General features: G+C 35.2%; 1 protein-coding gene across 30 annotated transcripts in view; it reads right to left on the reverse strand.

The window, feature by feature from the left end:
• Positions 1-249: 249 nt before the first annotated feature.
• MIER1 (MIER1 transcriptional regulator) overlaps positions 250-24,564 on the reverse strand; it is a 62,676-nt gene continuing 38,361 nt past the window's right edge. For 18 of the 30 annotated variants that reach the window (XM_063800781.1, XM_063800765.1, XM_001163531.7 and 15 more), the window contains 6 exons: positions 16,898-17,049; positions 16,119-16,200; positions 14,900-14,994; positions 11,198-11,325; positions 6,003-6,142; positions 250-3,349 (listed from right to left, as the gene is read on the reverse strand). In XM_063800781.1, coding sequence (XP_063656851.1) covers positions 3,021-3,349; positions 6,003-6,142; positions 11,198-11,325; positions 14,900-14,994; positions 16,119-16,200; positions 16,898-17,049 — 926 coding nt within the window. In that variant the 3' untranslated portion in view covers positions 250-3,020. Of the gene's footprint in view, positions 3,350-6,002; positions 6,143-8,390; positions 8,576-11,197; positions 11,326-14,899; positions 14,995-16,118; positions 16,201-16,897; positions 17,050-24,564 lie in introns of all 30 variants that reach the window. The other 12 variants (XM_016920358.4, XM_063800796.1, XM_063800798.1 and 9 more) reach the window with 3 other exon arrangements.

The raw sequence follows: 24,564 nt of genomic DNA on the forward strand, positions 1-24,564 counted from the left end.
ATGGAGGTCTAGGGACTGAAAGGATCTCTTGTGGCAAAGGGGAAGAAGACAAAAATACATCACCCAAGATGCGGTAAAGGGGACCAAGAACCACTGAAAAAGTAGTGCAATATGTCTAGGAATAGAAGAAACAGACTGTGTATATATATATATTTGTATTGTCAATAACATGCATCATTCAAACAATCTCTAATAAAATCTTAGTGAATTAATCTAATGAAAATATTCACACAGTATTATGTAGGCAAATATGTTTAAAAAAATATTTTAATAAGCATATTCAGAATGGCAGACAAGGAATGGGAGAAGGGAATTATTTTACAGTGCAAAATTACTATGCATAAATTTAACATCTAATTTGAAATTTTAAATGCCTATTTAAATATTACTTCAAATACATTTTAAAGCTCAACAAACTTGTGTTGAACTGAATTGCAGATCCTGAACTCTATTTGAAAATACATCATGAAACAGAAAATACCCATTCCAAATGAAAATGATAGTGCTTTGTTGGGGGTGGGAATGAGGCGGGGAGACTAAATCACTATTAACAGACTTCTTTTCCCAATGCAATTTGTCAAAAGTTCAAAAGTTCTGAAATGTACTAAATCTTAAGCAAATTAAATTCATGATATTACTAAAACTTTTTAAATAGTGCAATGACTTATCAAGTTATAGTGGCTGCATTAAGAACAAATTATTGTGTGAAATACCTGTATAAACACAAAATACAATTAAATATTTCTTTACAAAAAGCTGAGCATTATGCATAATAGTGGAATGTCTTTCATTAGGTGTATTTTTTAAAGATTAACAAAAGTAACATTTCCTAAAATGTATACATGTGCCATATTTTTGCAAACATGCCTGAGAATTTATTTAAAACACTTCTGTAGTAAGAGTTTGCAAGAACTTCACAAACCTGCAAATAAAATGCATCTTTTTAAAAAGGTGAAAATGGCATCTCCAACACTGCAACAATTCAAAAAGTACAGCATCCCTAATCTTTAAAAACATTTCTACAGATCATCTTTGACAAAGAGCTAGGATACTTTGGATTCATTTAATAAAAAATGATTTAGAAAACAGATTGTGACCATCTGCTTGCTAAAGCTACTGCCATTCTGGATAAATTAAAAGTTTTAAGTAAAACAAAAACAACAAAAAACTCATACTTCTCAACACTTCCACCCAAAACTTTGATTTACTTAGATATGTATGTAACAACAGTGAATGTACATTAAGATGAAGTCAAGTGTTGCAAAGTGGCTTTTAACACTGTTTGGGAAAATAAGTTGTTCACATTGGTGAAGGGAAGCAGTCTGAACATATGTTAACAGTAATACTTCATGGGGGTAAGGCCTGAATGCTAATTTCTCAGTGCAAACCTTCACTCAATTACATCAGACAGTTGAGCCATTAAAAACAAGACCACAGAAGCTTTATTTTAAAAAGGCATTGGCTCTTGAACTGATGGCTGAAAAATGAACTGGAAGAAGCATTTGGAGTATGCCTGTGTGAGAAAAACAAGAATAATTAATATTTTATAGAAGTTTGGATATAGGTTGGTCTATCAGCTATATAAAACTACATTATTTAACAAGAATTTAGCACTAAAAATAAAATGGCACTTTTACAAGGCTATGCAGATGGATAATCCTATCTGTAATCACACAGAGCAATGATTATTGTGTATCTTATTTTCACTTTGGAAAAGCATTATCAAATCTGAAAAATTGGATTGTAACTAGAAAAGTTTGAAAAGTTTTCAAACTTCACTTTCTCTTCATAAAATCGATACTGCCTGCCAACAGTTGTTCCTTGTGTGTGCCAATATCTAAGTATCACTTGACCCCCCTCCTCTGTTTATTTAATGCAGAAATGGGAAATTTTATGATGCATATAAAAATAACAGGATTCTGGTCAGCATGATATATTTAAGCACTTAAGCTGACATTAAACTTTTGTCTTGCTTCAAAAATAATTTTGAAAATTATAGCAAATGCAAAACAAACTGCAATCTAAGCATCATGCTTAATTTCAGAATTCTCAAATTACTTGCCCTTAAGTAGAAATCTGAAAAAAAAAAAAAAAAAAAAAAAAAAAGTTTATAATCCTTTATGAATGCTTTAACCACCTGGATAAGAAATATGACTTAATTACTACACAAACACTTAAAAATTCATTAGAAAAACCTTAGCAAAATAAAATGAAAGCTGACAGACTCAGAATAACAATTCCTCTCATAAAAGTTTACCAACTGTACAAGTTAAGAAAATTATACAAGCTTTTGTATTAAGAAAGGACAGCTCAGTCAAGACATATGTACTGTAAAAATCTTTCAAAGGCTACAAAGAATCTGGAAAAATACAGAATGTATTTCTTAAGCCCAGATAAGAATATGGAAAGACATCATTGATGTCAACAATTTTACATATACAAACCTGACCTGGTTTATTTTTAAACTTCTATATATAAAAAAATCATGCTAGCATAATTTTCAGGATTCGTAAGGGTTTCCTTAATAAAGATACTCAAACTGTTTGGTGAGAAAAATGTCTGTTTTAAAGACATTTCAAGAAACTCAGAGAAATTGGTATTAAGCAGAAATGTGGACTTGAGTTTCCCATTCATCCATCAAACTAAGCAAAAATTACCTTGTAGTGAAATTTTATGATTAATACATCAAATGAGAAGGTACAGATATATCTTTAGTTCATTCAAATTTACCAAAATTAGTAAATTTGAATGAACTAAAGATATTCAAATGAGAAGGTAGAGATATATCTTTAGTTCATTCAAATTTACTAATTTTTAAAATACCCTTAAAAGAGTCTGACAGCTTTAAAGTAAAAAAATCTGCAAAAGGCAGAATTATGAAACCTCATTTCCTAAAGTTAAGACTCAATTCAAATTTTCAAACTGCTTCAAGGAAATCAACTTTTTAAGGTAACCCATCAACCCTGAAAATTTTAGTCACACCAGAATTTACTCCAAAGAAAGTAAAATAGGTCTAAAATTTAGTCATCTGTGTTTTCAAGTTCTTCAAATTTCCCATGTGAGACTGCTTCTTGGAAAAATTCAGAAGAACCTGGACTTTCTTTTCCATTGCTGTTTACCCTTCGCCTTTTGGCAGGTCTCTCACTTTTTTCATCAAAATCATTTTCATTTCTTGCAGTCATATGGGCAAGTTTTGGGTCAGTGGTAAGGTTATCTGTTTCATAACCATTAGTATCCATATCTGCATGAAGTGGTTTCTTATTTCCACCTGTTGGTCCATTAATGTGTAACCCTTCAACTTTTACTTCCTCTTTGTTTAATATTTCACCTGGTCCATTAGATGACACTCCTAAGTTGAAAGAAATATAAATGAAACCACAATTAGAAAAAAGTTAAATTTGCAAACTATTATAAAACAGCTTGTAGTTATTGTTATCAAGGAAGCAAGGTATCAAATACATAGTCTAAATTCTTGCTCTATTACTTATAAGCTATGTCGCCTTAGGCAAATTATTTACTCTTTCTGTATCTCCATTTCATTACATATATACAATGAAGATCATAATAGATATTCCTCACAGGGTTGTTGTGAAAATTAAATAAGTTAATAAATGTAAAGAAATAAGAACAGAATTTGGCATATGTTAAAAGCATATTAGGTATATGTGACAGCAAATAAGCACTGGATCCAGCAGTCTAACTAAGCTGAATTAATGGAAAATGCAGTAAATTACTCAGATTTAACAAAAGGTTTTCAACATTCTAAAACCACGTAAAAGCAAGATGAATGCTCTTTCTTTAAAAAGCTTGAGTAAACTGCCATATAAAAGCAAGATGTCATGACTTTTTTATTCTTAATGTAAATCTATGGGAACTGTACTTTAAAAGATCACACAAGGCTGGGTGCAGTGGCTCACGCCTGTATTCCCAGCACTTTGGGAGGCCAAGGCGGGTGTATCATGAGGTCAGGAGTTCAAGACCAGCCTGGCCAATAGGGTGAAAACTTGTCTCTACTAAAAATACAAAAATTAGCCAGGAGTGGTGGCGTGCACCATCTCCCAGCTACTCGGAAGGCTGAGGCAGCAGAATCACTTGAACCCAGGAGGCGGAGGTTGCAGTGAGCCGAGATTGTGCCACTGCATTCCAGCCTGGGCGACAAAGCAAGACTCTGTCTCAAAAAGAAAAAAAAGATGATCACACACTATTTACCTAAGTAGTCTTAAATAATCTGTCATAACGTTAAAAAACTAATGCCGCACTATCCAAGCATATACTTGAAAGTGCTAAATTATTTACTTAAGTAAATACAAATTACTTAAAAAGTAAATACAAATTCTATAGTAGGTGAGAAAAGTAAAAGCAAAATTATTCTAATAAAAGAAAACAAAAGTTCATTTTAGAGTTGACTGTAAAATGGAATGCAAATTTTGGTGATAGAAAGTAAAATATAGGATGCATCACTGAATAATTACAATTTAATTGCTTGAAAAATATTCGGCATAAAGGATGAGCCTCAAATACTGTATTCTGATCAAAGAAAATATTCTATTTTGACCAACTCAATGCACTCAAATCATGAATGCACATGGGGATTATGCATCATAATATATTGAAGAGAACAATTCTGCAGGAACAAGTCCAAAAAGCTAGCTGACGACTGTGATTAGGTCAAAAATAACTGTAAGATTTCAAAGTACTAATTAAAGCCCCATATAAAAAAGTAATGTAACATTGGGATGAAAAGTTCCTTCCTTCCTTTGAAAAAGCTGGCAGTTTTGACTGTACGTAATGTTGAGTGGCTTTTGAGCTACAAGTAATTTATAAGTAACTTATGAACACTTTCCTAGCCTAACAGCATGTTCTCATCAAATAGTTTTTTAAAAAGGAAAAGAAAATGATTTGGTGTTACTATGTTAAGAACAAACAGGGAAAACAGTAGTAGTACCAACTGTCTGCCTCCCTTGAGCCTATACGGTTAGTCCCAAGGTCAGAGTCTCAGCATCTTATTCTACTTCAGAATGGACGTGACAAACATTAGACATCAAGTCAATAAACCTTCTTGGACCAGGACATAGTTACTGGGCCCTAAGTTTTGTTTGTTTGGTTTATTCCTAGAAGTAGTGAGGGAACAGAGAGGGGTCATGAAATGAACTAAGCATATACACTCCAGCAGGACCAATGTTGAGACCAAAGGTCAGAAGAGGATCAAGGCTTTCACAGTGTTTCTCTTCCAGTTTCTGTCAGGAAGAAGTCAGCTCTTCACTGGTACTCTCCTATCACCAGTTTCCTCAGAGGAGCTGGGGGTGGCGCTTATTACTTTCTTCTTGGAACTCTTTCACTTAAAAAGACCATTTAATCAAAGAAGAAATCAAAATAATTCTCTGGCTCTTACTACTGATCAGCACAGTGATCTCTGGTCCACTATATATTTTAAACGGAAACACTATCTGAACCTCAAACAATTGGTATGCCTTTTTCTTCTCTTTTTCTTGGAGAGAAAAACAAATATTTCTGTAGAATATTAATATACAGGTTGATACCGGCTTTATCTTTTCTCATTATTCAAGGTTATTATGCTATCAAAGAGAACTTAAATATTCAAAACAGTGCACTTGTTACCTTACATCAAGGTATTTTGCAATGATCTGTATATCTCATGTGAAACTGCAGGGTTTTGACCTAAGAGTTAACATAAATACTTCTATCTAGGCATCAACCCAACTAGACAGACAGGAAAAGAGATGCTACTGAAAAAGAACAAATTTCTTACAAGAAATAGTCACTGTTGACAGTAGGCTTTATTAAAATTACTTTTTAGTGATGTCCAATCACTTTGTATTCTGTTAGTATATATGTATGCTGATGTTATGTTTGTCTCATGTGTTATCATTTTTTACTTTCTGCTCTGGAAGTTTAATAGAAACCCAAACTGAATTTCCCAAGTCACTGAAAGAAAGTGTCCCTTACTATGAAGAAAGAGAAATGTTTCTCTGGTTGCTTACCATTTTGATTAGCAGTGCTTACAGTGCCATCTTCTTTCTCAGACTGGCTGTTACTACTATTTGATGCAGTTGGGGGAGGGGATGGTGCTCGACTAGATGCAGCACTTTCACTTTCGTCTAGAAGACGATCCATGTAATCCCTTAAAATTAATAAAACAATTTTTATATTAAAAAGAGCTGAAAATTAAAAATTAGTTGAGGTTAAATTTAGAAGGCTTTCTTAACAAATATATCCTAATGTTCACTTAACATTCATTCCAGTGCTTCATCTATCATACCAGGATCTGAATATTTAAATGAAAAGCTCCTTTTGGTTACATGTTTATAGGAAAAATGCATAAAGGCTTTAAAGTAACAAATTTTAGAGACCCATAGGAAATTTTAAAGCTTGTAAAGTTGTAGGCAGGTGCTCAGAGTGGCCCAACTAGAACTGGAAGATCTCTTAACTGAAGTGATAGGGGTGATGTCTAGTAAAAGTACAAAAGAATTTCTGTACAAACATAGATTGAATTTTAAAGCTCCTAAAGGCGATACCTAAAAGACAAATTTGAGCCTAACAAAAAGGACTGATTACCTCCTAAAACCTTCCTGGATATTTTTGGTATTATATTTCTGCCAGATCTGAGCTATAAGATGCTAACTAAATTCCTGGGATTATCTGCTGGTTTTATCCTGTCACTTTCTCACTGTATGTGAGCTCATTTCTTCTCTAAATCATTCCTGAACTACATAACTGTGGTTAAGTGACATTGGTGAGCAGATCTGGGATAGAGATTTGTCTCTCTCAGGTTTAGTGTATCACCTACAAAATGTAGATAAATCATATGTCTCCTATCTAACACACATGGTTATTGTATTATATATGTACATAAAAATGTTTCATAATCCAAAAAGTGCTACTAAACCACTAGAATAAAAGTCAGCCAACTATAGCCTGTGGGCTGGCCATCTGTTTTTTGTAAATAAAGTATTATTGGAACCCAGCCACACACATTTGTTTACATAGTGTCTATGACTGCTTTCCTGCAACAACTGCAGAACTGAGTAGTGTGATTAAGTCCTTTCTTACTACAGAGCATAAAATATTTATTCTCTACCTGTTACAGAAAAAGTTTGCTGATACTAGATACTGCACTAGAATTCCCCAAGGTCAGGAATTTTTAGTCTACTTTGTTTATACCTGCACCACTGGTACCTAAGTTGTGCAAGGCACAGAACAGAAAGAAACTCAATAAAATTCTAATTGTGTTATTTATCTTAAAATTCCTTCAGTATAAGTATGATAGAAATATTAAGACAAATCTCTTAGAATTTTGTGAGCAGGGTAAATAAGAAGGAAACAGTGGAAGCTCTGAGGAATTTTCTGAAAGTCTGTGTTAATAGTCTATAATATGCTATTAATTGTAGTTATCTCAACCTATATGGTCATCACTGTCTCCTAGGTTATAGGGATTTAACAAATATAGGGATGTGATACCTGACTTCAAGAAACTTCTAATAGTCTGAGGTATAAAACTAATACATGTCTCAGAAATGTATATGACCATGACCTACGCAATTTACATTCTATGCCTTATTTTCCTCATCTATAAATGAAGGGAATTCAATTAGATGGTCTTGAATACCTATAAATCTATATAGAATTAAATTAGATGGTCTTGAAGACTTCTTCAGCTTTATGCTACTCATCATAATTATAGAAAAATTACATAACAAATTTGAAGCACACAGAAATAAGTGTGGTGAGTCCCAAAGGGACTTCAGGTGCTAAGGCTAACAGAAGACACATGATGAGGAATTGTTGGAAATAAATATGTTATAGTGGGAATGGATAATATGAAGGAAGTTAAAAGCCAAAGCAAGGCCGGGTGTGGTGGCTCACGCCTGTCATCCCAGCACTTTGGGAGGCCGAGGCAGGTGGATCACCTGAGGTTGGGAGTTTGAGACCAGCCTGACCAACATGGAGAAACCCTGTCTCTACTAAAAATACAAAATTAGCCGGGTGTGGTGGCGCATGCCTGTAATCCCAGCTACTTGGGAGGCGGCGGCAGTAGAATCACTTCAACCCGGGAGGTGGAGGTTGCAGTGAGCCGAGATTGCGCCACTGTACTCCAGCAGCCTGGGCAACAGGTTGAGACTCCGTCTTAAAAAAAAAAAAAAAGCCAAGGCAAAGGAAACAAGAGTTGATATCAAAATTATTTTTAATTTCTGGATATAGTCATAATTCTGTGAAAGGATAGTAATTATTATTATCATTGTTTCCTAAAGATTAATAGCATCCAGAATGTTCAGGAAAGGGCAGAATCAGACAAACCATCCAGAAAGTTGGAGCAGCATTCAGGTAATCAAAGTTATGCTGAGTTAATGTTTAGTTTTTGGAAAAATTACTTGGAAAGCTGAGTATTCTACAATGAAATCTCCAATAAGGTTCCCAATTCTTCCAGGTAGTAAATAGGGACAATGTGTAGCAGAATCTTTCAAAGGCTGTTTGTAGGCAGAAAAGGGGAAAATGTGTTTCATCCTGGTGAACAAATGACTTTCAGGATAATGTGCTCTGAATTATGGATTTTGACCTAAAAAGAAGGATGAGAAAATTCACTCAAATTTCTCTCTAAACACATTAGCTTAATGTTTTATGAAGTCACTTAAAGTGCAGCTATTAACAGAAAGAGATGGTAACGGAAGCAAACCAGAAAAATTTATCCCCATCTGGAAAGAAATGTAGTTTGGTCACTGCTTCTTACAGAAGACATAACACAGCTAAAAGGGAAGCGTCTCAGTAAAAAAGTATGATTCTTTCAGTTAAATAAACTTTATTAAAAAAAACAACCCAGTGGGGCTACAACTGAAGCCTACAAAACCATGGTATTCCTGCCTAAGGGAAAAAACACATTAGTTCACGTCATACCATTATACCAGGTGACCACTATTAAGATATTGTTTATTTTTAACTGTGACCACTCTACCTAAAGAATATTTAACCTTAAGAGTCATTAAAGTTACAGATAAAAGTATCTTCAAAAAGTTTTCAGAAGCTATGGGGAGATCAATAGAGAAATTAGAACATTTGGTGGCACATCCCTACCTAACCTGTTGAGCTTGACATCACAGAGGACCAACTAAGCCAGCCCACACTTTGGTGATGCTTTCTGAAAGAGAAAACTGGATGAACCATGGGTCTGACCCAGCATGGCCATTCTTATGTTGTTACTGCTGATGATTACAGACTGAATGTAGCTCACGTGTGAACATTATTTCTGAAATGGTTGAAAAAAATAAAAGATGTTACTATTGCTTTTCCCTATATAATACCTTGAAAATCATGACTATTTTAAGATATATCTGCAGACTAGATGCTATATCTAATTCTATATTATTATGCTTGAATACTACCAATGGAAAAAAAATTAACTATAAATTTAACATTAAGCAATTAGATAAAATTTGCAATACTGCTATTTATGAAATTCCACTTTAGCAATCACCAGCTTTGAATAATGGGGGATGATGTACACACTCCATTGTCCCATGATTTCCAAGGGTGAATCATACCCATTTATTCTCTTTCGGATTGTTTTACTGTGGGCTTTAGAGCATTTGACCTTCTAAGGAAGTGACCAGCAGAGATACCTATAAATGAACTTGATCAAGAAACAGTGCAGTTTAGGAGTCTGAAGAGCAAGATCAAATAAACATACAAGCACATCTTTCTTTTTTTTTTTTTTTGGAGATGGAGTTTCGTTCTGTTGCCCAGGCTGGAGTACAGTGGTTTGATCTCGGCTCACTGCAACCTCCGCCTCCTGGGTTCAAGCAATTCTTCTGCCTCAGTCTCCCGAGTAGCTGAGACTATAGGCGTGCACCACCACATCGGCTAATTTTTGTATTTTTAGTAGATATGGGGTTTCACCATGTTTGTCAGGCTGGTCTCAAACTCCTGACCTTGTGATCCACCCGCCTCAGCCTCCCAAAGTGCTGGGATTACAGGAGTGAGCCACCGCACCTGGCCCAAGCACATCTTTCGAAGGTAATTATTTGGTCAGCTTTAAGAACATCTTTACTGGAGTACACTGACAAAGTCAATTATTTTTTTATTTTATTTTTTTATTTTGCATTTTTTTTTATTCTGTAAACATTAGGGAATAATTAAGGATAGCACTGTAAAGTTAATTCCACCATAACAATTAATCACCATTTTAAAGCAATTCATGAAAGACAAGGGGTTCAATACTCTTTTCTATTTAAGTAACAAATTGCCAGTGGTAGTGGAATGTTTCACTCCAAAGCTAGACTGAATGAGGTGAAGACAATAAATTCTCTTAACATGGGAATAAATTAGGCATATCAGACATTTTACATAAAGAATGGATACAACAACCCATATCTGTGTCACTGGGACTACGCTAGAGTTACATTACTAATTCTTAAATATTACTTGTTAGAGGAAAGATTCAGGAAAGCTAGGAAAAGGAAAGTCACCATATACATGTTTTTTTTCGTCTATAAAAAAACTGTATGCTGGGTACAGTGGCTCACTCCTGTAATCCCAGCACTTTAGGAGGCTGAGGCAGGTGGATCATTTGAGGTCAGGAGTTCAAGACCAGCCTGGTCAACACAGTGAAACCCCGTCTCTAATAAAAATTCAAAAATTAGCCAGGCGTCATGGCAGGCACCTGTAATCCCAGCTACTCGGGAGGCTGAGGCAGGAGAATCGCTTGAAGCCGGGAGACGGAGGCTGCAGGGAGCTGAGATTGCACCACTGCATTCCAGCCTGGGCAACAGATTTGAGACTACATCTCAAAAAAAAAAAAAAAGATTAAAACTGTATGTGCTTATACTGAATGGAACTGAATTTAAGAAAAACATGCTTTCACAGCTGTTCTGATCCATTTCTTCTCAACAGTGTATTAAAAATATACATTCTAAATCTTGCTTTAATGATATGCTTGTCTCATAATATGAACTGTAGTTTACAATATTTCATAAGACACTGAAAAGTCTAAATGCCTTATTTATGAAGATATAATAGATGGTAAAGTTTAATGTGTATTATAAAAGCAAGATTTTATCACTCTCAGCCTTCTGGTTAAGATCAAGTATATAAAAGCAAGATTATCAAAATAATAATTAACTCAAGAAAAATCTAGAAAAGCTTAGCAAAAATGTATATATAGCTCTTAAGGAAAAAATTAACTCACGTTACACCAGGATGAAGATTATATTTCTTCTTTCCAAATCGTGTTTGCTGAGCAAAGAAATCATAACGTTCAGATTTTTTCCACATGTAATAGAATGCTACACATTCACCAACTGACCTTGTTCGGACCTATAAGAAACAAATGCTTGCTTTTAAGAATCTCCTTTTTAACAAAGTTACTTCATGATAAACATCTGAAGTTTGAAAATAAATTTGGCTAGTCCTTAACTGAAATATAATCCTATATATAACATACAACAGTGTAGCAGCTATGTTGAAAGCTATTCTTTCTAAACGTCTATTAAGAGAAATAATATATTGGCAACAGGTCTTCAGATATACAGCACTGTGCTTTTTAAAATGCAACCATCATCCTAATTTACTAGAAAAATATATTCCTGTATTAAAAATGCTTGGAAGTTGGCCGGGCACGGTGGCTCACGCCTGCAATCCCAGCACTTTGGGAGGCCGAGGGGGTTGGATCACAAGGTCAGGAGTTCAAGACCAGCCTGGCCAAGATGGTGAAACCCCATCTCTACTAAAAATACAAAAATTAGCCGGGCATGGTGGCAGGCGCCTGTAATCTCAGCTACTCGGGAGGCTGAGGCAGGAGAATCACTTGAACCCCAGCAGGGGGGTGGGGGTGGGGGCAGAGGCTGCATTAAGCTGAGATCACACCACTGCACTCCCGCCTGGGTGACAGAATGAGACTCAGTCTCACACACACACACACACAAAAAGGCCTGGAAGTGGCATTCATGTTAAAATAAATGTTATAAACAGTTTGCTAATACTTTTACTCACAGAGTACGGGTACCTAGGGAGCGTATCTTTAAATTCCCTTTTGAAAGATTCTCTTACTAGTCCCAACAGCAACCCAGACTCAGTTAATTTACTCTCTAGAAAGTCTGGGAAGATGCCACAGTGAGTTAAAAGTATCATAATAATGCTAATGCTTTGTTTACTAAGTTACTCTTGTGGCTTACTGTGCTGTACCTATTTGTGCAACTGAATGGCTCCCCTCACATAATGTTAAATGCCTACGGAATTAAATGATGCTGACAGAATTCCTTTTTGTTACTTAGCCGGGAGAACTGGTGGTAGGGTTGATGTATATACATAAAATACTGAGGATTTAGGGCTGATGTATATAAATAAAATACTGATAACTTTTTTCCTTTCTTTTTTTTTCTTTTGAGATAGAGTCATGCTCTGTTGCCCAGGCTGGAGTACAGTGGCACCAAACTGCTAACTGCAGCCTTGCCCTCCCAGGCTCAAGCAATCCTCCTGCCTCAGCACCCTCAATAACTGGGACCACAATTGCATGCCACCAAACTTAGGTAATTTTTCTATTTTTTGTAGAGATGGGGTTTTGCCATGTTGCCTAGGCTGTTCTTGAACTCCCAGGCTCAAGCAATCTGCATGCCTCAACCTCCCAAAGTACTGAGATAACAGGCATGAGCCACTGCACTGGCAATACTGACCATTTAAAAGGAAATCCAGTGTCTGTATGTGTTCTGGATGCAATATACTTCTTTATCCCATACATTTCTGCTCTTGAAGTAAATATTCTGTAGCACTGATTGCACCTAAAGGACAAATGTTGATGATACCCTCCCTTACCCAACATATATTTTGCTTTCTTCCCGTTTGCACTTTACAGCTCTGATCCATATTGCTCTGAGACTGACAGCAATCAGGACTTTAAAAAAATCATCCTCTCAAGCTGTTGTCTCCTCTAGGATCTTATTTCTAGATAGATTCGAACTAAGTCAACTGTACTTTACTGAAAGCAAAAAGATAAAGTCATTTTGGGGCATGCAAAGTTAAGATTATGAAAAATCTTCAACAAAAGCCCTCAAAATAGAACTTATGATTAAATCTGAACTTTAATTCCAGATATAAAAACAAACTCAATATTCTCACTAGAGTACTCTTCTCCCTTTTAAAGAATTACTGTCCTCTTTTTGTGCACTAGAGTAATTTAGTGTATTATGTAGAGGTCAGCTGACTTCTACCTTGTAACATTTAAATGCCACTGTCCCAAATATTTATGAGAAATCAAGGTTATACTTTTAATACTTATGTTACTTGGCTCCAAGTTTCAAGTCACCTGTAATTTCTTAACTCCTTTAAAAAAATCATATTGGTCAGGGTTGTTGCTGCTGCTTGTTACATCAGCTATCATTATTCCAGGGGTCCCTTCCTTAGGTAATTCAGCATGGTTTGGTTAAGAGTGTTTTAATTCAAGCAGAAGTGTTAAAAAACAACAACAACAAAAACCTTATCCAAAAATGTTGTCCCTTTCAACCATGAAACAACGAACTTTTTTCTTTTTTAATCAAAAACATACACGGCCAGTCACATAATGCACTCCTTTTCTTGAATGTTAACTATATTTGAGGTTATCAGATGATATGAACACAACATTAGGGGTATACATTTTTGAAACTAATTACATTGTCTTCTAAGTTATCCTAAATGCTAAAACTAAACATTTCTCTATTAGTGTTATCTGCGGTAAACTGCCAACATTCAACAAAACAATTAAGAATGAACTAATTGGGAGTGGGGCTCTTCACTGCCCAGTTCCCACTTAAAAAAATAATAATAAAAATAAGAATAAACTAGTTCATGCATGACAAAATTTAAGAAATGAACCCACAGGATTTGTAAATATTTTATTAATAACAAAAAATATCAAATATGTGTCAAAAAAATCCAATCACATCCAAATGTATAAAAAGAGAGCTGTGGCAGAAGACTGTTCAGAGCCTCAGACATAAGCCCAGGTACTTTCAACAAGGTCCTGGACAAGCTACAACACAAAACTTAGAAGCTATCTTTAAGGAATTACATAAACCAATACCCTTGTCATTTCTACTAACTAAAAATAATGTGATAATCATAAGCCTAGGAATTAATTTCCTACATTTAATCTCCAAGACTTTAATTCTGCCTGTCCTAATCTGTTGTCCTAATGTGTTGCTCATGGAAACAACACATTTTTCTATTCTATATAATTATATGGTTACTATTAAAAATCATACCTAATTTCAGTTATAAGAATTAAGCCCCAAAACAAATCTGTAAGTAATTATAAAGCTATTTGGAGTATAAATTACATGACTGATATTATCAACATGAAATGATAAATGATTATGTTAAATAAAATCCTCAAATTATAACTATAAGAATATAAAGCTGATTTATCGACACAGAAGCTCCTAGAGAATTAAATGTTGACTAAAACTAAGTTAAATATTAAGTATTTGATTTTAGACCACTCAGGACTTAAGCAAATGTAATAAATATTTTAACTGCAAATAATGTCATATTGAAAGTGCTTTAAAGTTTCCAAATCATTTCAAAGGCCCTCCATAAAACAGTCACAGACTGTGGAAAACAGCTATAAAGAATTGCATTGCACATACACACCCCAACTAGAAGTTGATTAACATGCTTGTAAATGAGTACAATTCTTAAACACCTGCAATATGATGCACTGAAAACAGTCACCAACAGGTAATTATAGGTTAAGAAGTATAGGCAGCCTTACTATAATTACTCACTAAATACCAAAATATTGTCATTATTAATTATGAAACCTTTAACACTAGACAATATAACAAATTACGATACATGACCATTTGAGTTGTTCAACTAAATTTCTTTTTGCAAAAAAGAGATTATCATTACTTACTTTATTAGCCTGAATCAAATGAAAATCCTTTCCATAGGCCTTCAGCCCTTGTTCAAAATTTCTACACTCTTCCTCTGTCCAAACAGATAATTCCTCTGACAAGATGGGAGGAACAAACTGTTAAGCAATATTCCCCCAAATATTGCATATAACAAAATTACAAACGAAAACTTAACCTTCTTGTAAAAATGAGGGAAGCATTTTACTCCTGAGCTCTATTACTAATTGTTGCAAAAGATAAAGTGACAACAATTCCTTATTTAATAAGATTTTGAATGATTTGGTCCCTACCTCTCCAGCTTCAACTTGTGCCACTTTCTTCTTAATTCTTACTGATCAAACTATCTCAGCCACCTTTCAATTCCTTAAATTTGCCATGTTCTTTCTTACTTCAGACTTTGTGCATGGTGTCTCTTCTTTGCTTAGAATTATTTCCTGCCTCATCCCCTTTCACTGAGATAATTCTTTTGCATCCCAACAAAAATATTACTTCATTCTGAATGCTTTCCCTAAAAGCACTACCCTCTCCGCAAATAGGTTAAGTCCCATTACTACAGGTCTCAATAGCACCCTCTAATTTTCCTTGAAGAATTCATCAGCTATTTTCCAGTTTCCCTACCTAAGCTCTAAGCACCACGAGGGGAAGGGACTTTGTTTACATCCCCAGAATTCAGAAGGCACTCAAATTTTTGTTAAATAAGTATCTCTCATTTGTTACATATATATATATATATATATGTAGTACTCTTAGTGAAGGGGGGTAGGAGCCAGATATAGTATAAAAAAGAAAAATCCAAATTTTAGTCATGGCTTCATTACTGATGAATTATGTTTGCTTTCGCCAAGTTACTTTAGTTCAGAGATCTCAGGCTCATCAATTTTTACCTTTAAGTAAAGGTATTATCTGTCATACTACCTAGTTCATAGGGCAATTATCAAGATCAAATAAGAAAATATTTATAAATATGCCTTGAATGCATAAGGCAGTATAAATTTTTACATTTTTACTTACATGACTGTTATTTTCCCACAAAGGAGGAAGGGACAATCTTAATCCCACTCCCCGTAACGACTTGTTTAGTAATACTTGGTATTTTGTAAATATTTATCAAACTCAGAAAAATCAGTATTATTAAGTCTAGGCTATACCTAGGTAAACTGAAAAGCTTAATTTTAAAATTTCTGCCAAATCATGAAAATGAATAAAAACTATACTTACCTCTAGCTGCTTTTACATTAAATCTTAATCTTCTCAATGCTTCTTCTGTATCAAAATTGCATTTAACCAATTCATATAAAGCCTAGAAAAATAAAAGGCTTGAATATGTGACAAGGACTATAAACAGTTCAATGCTACAATTCTTAAAAGTTTTTCAAACATCCAGTGTTTTCATCCTTTTTGAGGGCAAATAACTTTAGTGAATGTTATATATAGAGAACTCCAAAGAAAAACAAATATGAATTCGATCCTGATAAATCAACTACCTTTAAATATGTACAAAGTAGGATATGTAAAAACTTGGTGGCCATAGTATCCTAGGAACTAAAAAGAATTCATTTTATATCAATGAAAACCCCTTCTTTGTGGCTTCTTGAGATTCCTATAATTTTAAACAAATCAGAAAAAAACAATGATTAAAAAGGTAAAAAAGATAGGTTCATGGTAGGCACTGGTCTTACCATGTACATAAGATAATCCGAGGTGAGAATTCCAACTTGATATACACAGATTCTTAGGGATAGCCAAAGGAATTTTAAAAAGCCTAATGAAAAGTATATACAGGCAAAATAAAACATCAGGTTTTTGTTTCGTTTTTGAGCTTCACACCAATGAAGTCACTGTGGTAACAACGGATATCTTACAGGGATTATAACCTCAGATTCCCTGTCAATAATGTTATAAAAAGTTTGGTGGACAGAATAACAACAATGCAAGTGACAGCATTTACATGTATAAATGTGTATGGCAAAGTTCTAACAGTTGTTTCTTTCACAGACCTGTTCATTGTCTTTTATGTGAGATCCTTCAGGAATTGCTTCTACACCCTTCTCATCACCTGTTCTTCTAGACGCATCTTTAAGAAATATAATCACTTTATCTTCTGGTAAGTACTCAGGATCCCACAGGAGCTGATCATCATTTTCATATACTAAATTAGTAAAAGACAATGTTAAACAAATTTCTAAAAACTGATAGAGTTTGTGTTAAAACATATTACTAAATAAACAACTCAGAGCCAAATGTTGAGAACTGAGGTACAGTGTGTGGTTCTACTACTTGCCTGACTTCGTTCTTGGGCAAAAACTATAGTTTAAGTAAATTAAACAATTTAAACACAGAGGAGGTACCACTTTATGCCCCCTGCAGACCCAGTCTGACTTTATCTTGAGTTTACCAAATTCCAAGCTCTCCTGGTTTGAATACCACCTCTACCACTTATTGCATGTATGATGACCTTGGGCAAATTATTTCCCTTCTGTCTCATCTGTGAAAGGAGGTAACAATAACTCTACCACATAGTTTTAAGGATTTAAAGCACTTTACAATCATTCTGGCACATATTAAAATCCTGTAATTGTAACTGTAACTATTATTTTTGAAAATATGTCTAGAAGAATGTTCACCAAATGTTAACACTGCTTAATTCCTGGTGGTGGGATTTGAAGTAAATTTTACTTTCTTTATGTTTTCTGTGATGCTTGAGTTGTATAATGTATATAAATCACTTTCACAAAAACAAGTCATTACTTTTTTAAAGGTATTTAAGTTTCATCATAATTTCCATTATAAGAAGATGAAAGCCTAAATCTAATTAAAACTCAAAAAGTAATGAAAGGAGGATGACCTAAGACAAAGCCTGTGGAATTCCAAATGATAAGAAGAAAACATGGATAAAATTCAAAAGTCACAAACAGAAGAAATACCAAGAATGTAACATCACAGATGCTAAGGGAAGAGAGTGTTTCAAAGAATAGCTTCAAAGACTGGTTAAATTCTGTTGAGTGATGAGGATGAAAATTGAAAAAGGTTATGCCAGCTTTACTAACGAGGAGGTGAATGTTGAGAACTTTCTGTAGAGAGATGGAAGCAGAAGCCACATTGGATAAGATTGAAGAATAAATGGAAAGCGAAGAAATAAGACTCTTGAAAAGTTTAGTTATGATGGTGGAGATAGGGGAGTAGCTAGAGAGTAGAGTTGAAGAAAGTTTTTATGTTGTTTTGGTTTGTTTGTTTTCAAAGATGAGGCAAATATGTAAATGACAACAGGAAGGAGCCAGCCTGAGAAAGATTTTAAGAGACAAAGAATAACTAACAGCGTCAAAGTTTCTTTTATTATGAAAAGAAATTAACAGCTAATTAAGCATATCCTATGTACCAGGCAATGAATTTTTTTTTTGGAGACGAAGTCTTGCTCTGTTGCCCAGGCTGGAGTGCAGTGGCGCGATCTTGGCTCACTGCAACCTCCGCCTCCCAGGTTCAAGCAATTCTCCTGCCTCAGCCTCCAGAGTAGCTGGGACTACAGGCATGTGCCACCATACCTGGCTAGGTTTTTGTACTTTTTAGTAGACAGAGTTTCACCGTGTTAGCCAGGATGGTTCTCGATCTCCTGACCTCATGATCCACCCGCCTCGGCCTCCCAAAGTGCTGGGATTACAGGTGTGAGCCACCGCGCCCGGCCGTATTATTTTCACACGAATTATCTTGTCCCCTCACCCACACACACTTCAAAACCTTCTTCTATCTTCCCTTGTTTCCCAAAATAGATACTTTTGTTTAAAGTACAGCCCAAAGGAAAATATTTAGAAAATCTTCCTTAATAAACATCATTCCTTTTCTAATCTGCTGGTACAATCCTAGTTATATCCTAAATTATAAATACAATAAAACTACCATGATAAAATGAATCTGGATATACTGCTATTGATTTCTATTCTCTGCTCAGCCTCTGTTCTCTGCAGACGAAAGTTCTTATATTTTTGGGATCTTTGGGGTAGACAAGGCCATACAAGGAAACCCTAATTCGGAAATAATTCACCCACCTATTCACTTAGGCACCAAATGTTTACTAAGTGCCTATGGGGCAAGGATCGACCTACTTACCAGTAATGCTACAAAGATGAGTAAACAAAAGGTTAAAATACACTGTGGTTAGTATAAATGATAACTTACATGAATTTAGGAAAAAGTTAAGGGTAGCTCAGGAGATTTTGTAACCAAAACAGATACAAGTCCAAAGGAGCATGCCTGGAATGTTATTATAACTAACAAATCATGTTTATTTAACTGTTTGAATTAGGAGTGCTAACCAATGAAGAATATATAATCTGCATGGTGCCTAATAAAAAAAGTCGGATGGCAGAGAGAAAAAATTTGTCAATGTCTCTCCAAGATACTAGGTAAGGAGGTTTCCATGTATCAATGAAAAGGAGAATTCTGATCCATCCATTAAGTAATCCCTACAATAAAGATATCAGGATATCTTAGTTTTGTGGTACTTAAAAAAAAAAAAGTCTGTGTTCACAAAACTGATGAAAAATATCCTGTGAAATGTTTTCCATAAGAATGCACTAATCAGCACTGTCCCTTTGACAAGTTTTATTTCTAACAGCATAGTTTACCTAATAGTTTCAAGAATTTGGTTTATGGTATAGGGTATCTTAAGAGGAGACAAATTCTGGGTATCCTGACAAAAGTCTGAATTTCTAGAACTACAAAGCTGAGGAATGCCCCTTTACCACAGCGATCCCTCCAAAGCAATCTCATTCTGCTTAGTCTGATCCTCCTTACACAAACTAATATACTTAAATTCTCAAAATGAGAAAGCTTCATAAATCACTCGTCCCTGAAAAAAATTACACATGCATAATTACTTTCTAAAATCATGTTAAAATGGAAAATATTAAGTTAGAATTTAAACCATGAAAAAATCAGAACAATTAGACAAGAGAAAGATATAAAGGCAATCCAAATTAGAAAGGAAGAAGTCAAATTATCCCTGTTTACTGATGATATGATCTTGTATTTGGAAAAACCTAAAGACGCCACAAAAAACTATTAGAACTGACAAATTCAGTAAAGTTGCAGGATACAAAATCAACATACAAAAATCAGTAGCATTTCTATATGCCACCAAGTCAACATCCTGAAAAGGAAATCAAAAGACTAATCCCATTTAAGATAGCCACAAATAAAATCAAATACCTAGAAATTAACCGAAGAAGTGAAAGATCTCCATAATGACAACTATAAAATATTGACAAAAGAAATTAAAGAGGACACCAAAAAAAAAAAAAAAATGGAATGATATTCCACATTCATGGATTCAAAGAATCAGTGTTGTTAATGTCCATGCTACCAAAAGCAATCTACAGATTCAATGAAATCCTTATCAAATTACCAATGACATTCTTCACAGAAATAGAAAAAAAGTTCCTAAAATTTATATGGAACCACAAAAGACTCAGAATAGCCAAAGCTATCCTAAGCAGAAAGAACAAAACTGGAGGAATCACATTACCTAACTTCAAATTATACTACAGAGCGACAGTAACTAAAACAGCATGTACTGGCATAAAAATAAGACATACAGAACAGAACACAGGACCCAGAAACAAGTCACATACCTACAGTGAACTCATTTTTGACAAAGATGCCAAGAATGTACACTGGGAAAAGATAGTCTCTTCAGTAAATGGTGCTGGGAAACTGGATATCCATATGCAGAAGAATGGAACTAGACCCCTATATCTTGTCACATACAAAAACCAAAATAGATTAAAGACTTACATCTAAGACCTCCAACTATGAAACTACTACAATAAAATATTGGGGGAATTCTGCAGGACACTGGACTGAGGGCAAAGACTTCCTGAATAATACCCCACAAGCACAGGCAACCAAAGCAAAAACAGATAAATAGGATCATACTAAGTTAACAAGCTTTTGCACAGCAAAGGAAACAATCAACAAAGAGACAACCTACAGAATGGGAGAAAATATTTGCAAACTACCCATCTTAGAAGGCACTAATAACTAGAATATATAAGGAGCTCAAACAACTCTATTGAAAAAAGTCTAATAATCTGATTTTAAAATGGGCAAAAGATCTGAAGAGACATTTCTCAAAAGAATACATACAGATGGCAAAAAAAGTGTCCATCAACAGATGAATGCATCAAAACCACAATGAGATACCATCTCACAACAGTTAGAATGGCAATCATTAAAAAGTCAGGAAACAACAGGTGCTGGAGAGGATGTGGAGAAATAGGAACACTTTTACACTGTTGGTGGGACTGTGAACTAGTTCAACCATTGTGGAAGACAGTGTGGCGATTCCTCAAGGACCTAGAACTAGAAATACCATTTGACCCAGCCATCCCATTATTGGGCAAATACCCAAAGGATTATAAATCACGCTGCTATAAAGACACATGCACATGTATGTTTATTGTGGCACTATTCACAATAGCAAAGACTTGGAACCAACCCAAATGTCCATCAGTGATAGACTGGATTAAGAAAATGTGGCACATATACACCATGGAATACTATGCAGCCATAAAAAAGGATGAGTTCATGTCCTTTGTGGGGACATGGATGAAGCTGGAAACCATCATTCTCAGCAAACTATAGCAAGGACAAAAAACCAAACACTGCATGTTCTCACTCATAGGTGGGAACTGAACAATGAGAACACTTGGACACAGGAAAGGGAACATCACACACCGGGGCCTGTTGTGGGGTGGGGAGAAGGGCAAGGGATAGGATTAGGAGATATACCTAATGTACATGACAAGTTAATGGGTGCAGCACACCAACATGGCACATGTACACATATGTAACAAACCTGCATGTTGTGCACATGTACCCTAGAACTTAAAGTATAAAAAAAAAATGTGGTACTTAATAGAGTGCTATTCAGCCATAAAAAAAGAATGAGATCCAGTCATTTGCAATAACATGGATGGAACTGAAGGTCATTATGTTAAGCAAAAAGTCAGGCACGGAAAAGACAAATATCCCATGTTCTCAATTATGTGTGGGATCTAAAATCAAAACAATTGAACCCATGGAGATACAGCAGAAGGATGGCTACTAGAGGCTGGGAAGGTCGGTCCGGGAAAGGAGTAAGAGAGAGGTAGGGATGGCTAATGGGTACAAAAAAATAGAATGAGTAACCCCTAATAGTTGACAGCACAACAGGGTGACCATAATCAATAACTTAATTGTACATTTTTAAAGAACTAAAAGAGTATAAATGGATTGTTTGTAACACAAAAGATAATATGCTTGAGAGGATGCATACACCATTTGCCATGATGTGGTTGTTACACACTGCATGCCTGTATCAAGACATCTCATGTACCCCGGAACTATATACACCTACTATGTACCCACAAAAATTAAAAATTAAAACTAAGCATAAATAAGAGAATGTGATCATTATTCACTGTTGATATATAATACAAACATATTAAAATAAAAAACAAAGTATACTGCAATAAAACTATTTTCAACTATAATATAAATTTATAATATAAATACTAAAATATAAATATAAAATAGGCTCTATTATCTTTCATTGTCAAAATTTAAAAGAAATTTAATAAAAACAAATGTCTTTCAGTTCATTTATTTGCAGAAAGAAAAACCTCAATGGTGAACATTGCTAACCACTATATGAGTAAAGCACAAAACTGACATTTCAATTACAAAAATAAATACAAAAGCCAACAGATCATTTATTTTGGCACACAATTATACGTTCACAGAACATACCATATGTACAGAATTTCTATATGTAATAAAGTCACTCCATACTGCTAGCTTCAATGTTCCTATATTTTGCAGGAATTACCTTGAGAAATAAGTGGTAGCTATTAAACATTTAAATGATGTATTAAAACATATTGCTATCACAAAAACCGTACTGGCCTGTGATGTTCCCTTGACTGCCTCTGACCTGCTGCTTGCCCTGAGAGTAGGTGCATACTTAGAATATAAAGTAAGTTTTTGGAGAGAATGCTAAAAAGAAATAAACAACAAAAAACTTCTATTAATACAACTCCAAAGGCCTTTGTGTATATTAAGTTGAAATGTGAAGAAAACTGAAATAAAAGAAATAAAGATTTCTAGTCCTGAGTGATGTCACACTGCACATGAACTCATTAAAAGCACACATACGGCCAGGCGCAGTGGCTCATGCCTATAATCCCAGCACTTTAGGAGGCCGAGGCAGGCGAATCACCTGAGGTCAGGAGTTCAAGACCAGCCTGACCAACATGGAGAAACCTCATCTCTACTAAAAATACAAAATTAGCTGGGCGTGGTGGCGCATGCCTGTAATCCTAGCTACTTGGGAGGCTGAGGCAGGAGAACTGCTTGAACCTGAGAGGCGAAAGTTGCAGTGAGCCGAGATTGAGCCATTGCACTCCAGCCTGGGCAACAAGAGCAAAACTCTGTCTCAAAAAAAAAAAAAAAAAAAAAAAAAGGAAACATACACAGCATTTTTTCTGGAACTCAAATGAGGTGAATAATCTGAAACAGACTCTTTGAAAAAAATCTTCAGCCAGGCATGGTGGCTCACACCTGTAATCCCAGCACTATGGGCGGCCGAGGCAGGCGGATCACGAGGTGAGGAGTTTAAGACCAGCCTGGCCAACATGGCGAAACCTCATCTCTACTAAAAAACACAAAAAAATTAGCTGGGCGTGGTGGTGGGCACCTGTAATCCCAGCTACTCAGGAGGCTGAGGCAGGAGAATCACTTGAACTCAGGAGGTGGAGGTTGCAGTGAGCCGAGATCATGCCATTGCACTCCAGTCTGGGCAACAAGAGCAAGACTCTGTCTCAAAAAAAAAAAAAAATCTTCAAGTATTGTATGCTATTGGAAGTATGACTTACTTCAGGACTTTCAAATGAAATGAAATGGAAAAAAAAAACATGTAAAATTTAAGTATACAACTTGTTTTCCCAAATTATTTTTAAAACACAAGCATCAAAGTAATCCATTTTCTTTTTTTTTTTTCCTCAGACGGAGTCTTGCTCTGTCACCCAGGCTGGAGTGCAGTGGTGCGATACTGGCTCACTGCAACCTCTGCCTCCTGGGTTCAAGTGATTCTCCTGCCTCAGCCTCCTGAGTAGCTGAGATTACAGGTGCGCGCCACGACGCCAGGCTAATTTTTGTATTTTTAGTAGAGACGGGGTTTCACCACGTTGGTCAGGCTGGTCTCGAACTCCTGACCTCATGATCTGCCTGCCTCAGCCTCCCAAAGTGCTGGGATTACAGGCGTGAGCCACGGCACCTGGTCCAAAGTACTCCATTTTAATAAGCCTTCCATTTTGCTTAGTGAAAGTTTCAGGAGCAAATAAGCTGTTTATATCAGTTATTTACTCTCGTTTGTTTTTATGCCTTTCATTGATATAAAATGGACTTCTAAAAACTAAATTATAAAGATTAGAGAAGGGTTAAAGTTTAGAGCACTGAAAATACGGGGAAAAAAGTAAAAAAAAAACTGTTGAGACATTGTAAGTCACTTTAAAATGAAAAAAAGCACTCACTTTTTCCTTTTTTGGCTAGGCTTCTATAGACCAAACTGAAAACATTGAGTACATACATTCTTCTCACAGAAATAATGAAGGGTCCTCTTTCACAAACCAAT

This window comes from Pan troglodytes, chromosome 1, assembly GCF_028858775.2.
Source record: "Pan troglodytes isolate AG18354 chromosome 1, NHGRI_mPanTro3-v2.0_pri, whole genome shotgun sequence".
Classification (NCBI taxonomy): Eukaryota; Metazoa; Chordata; class Mammalia; order Primates; family Hominidae; genus Pan; species Pan troglodytes.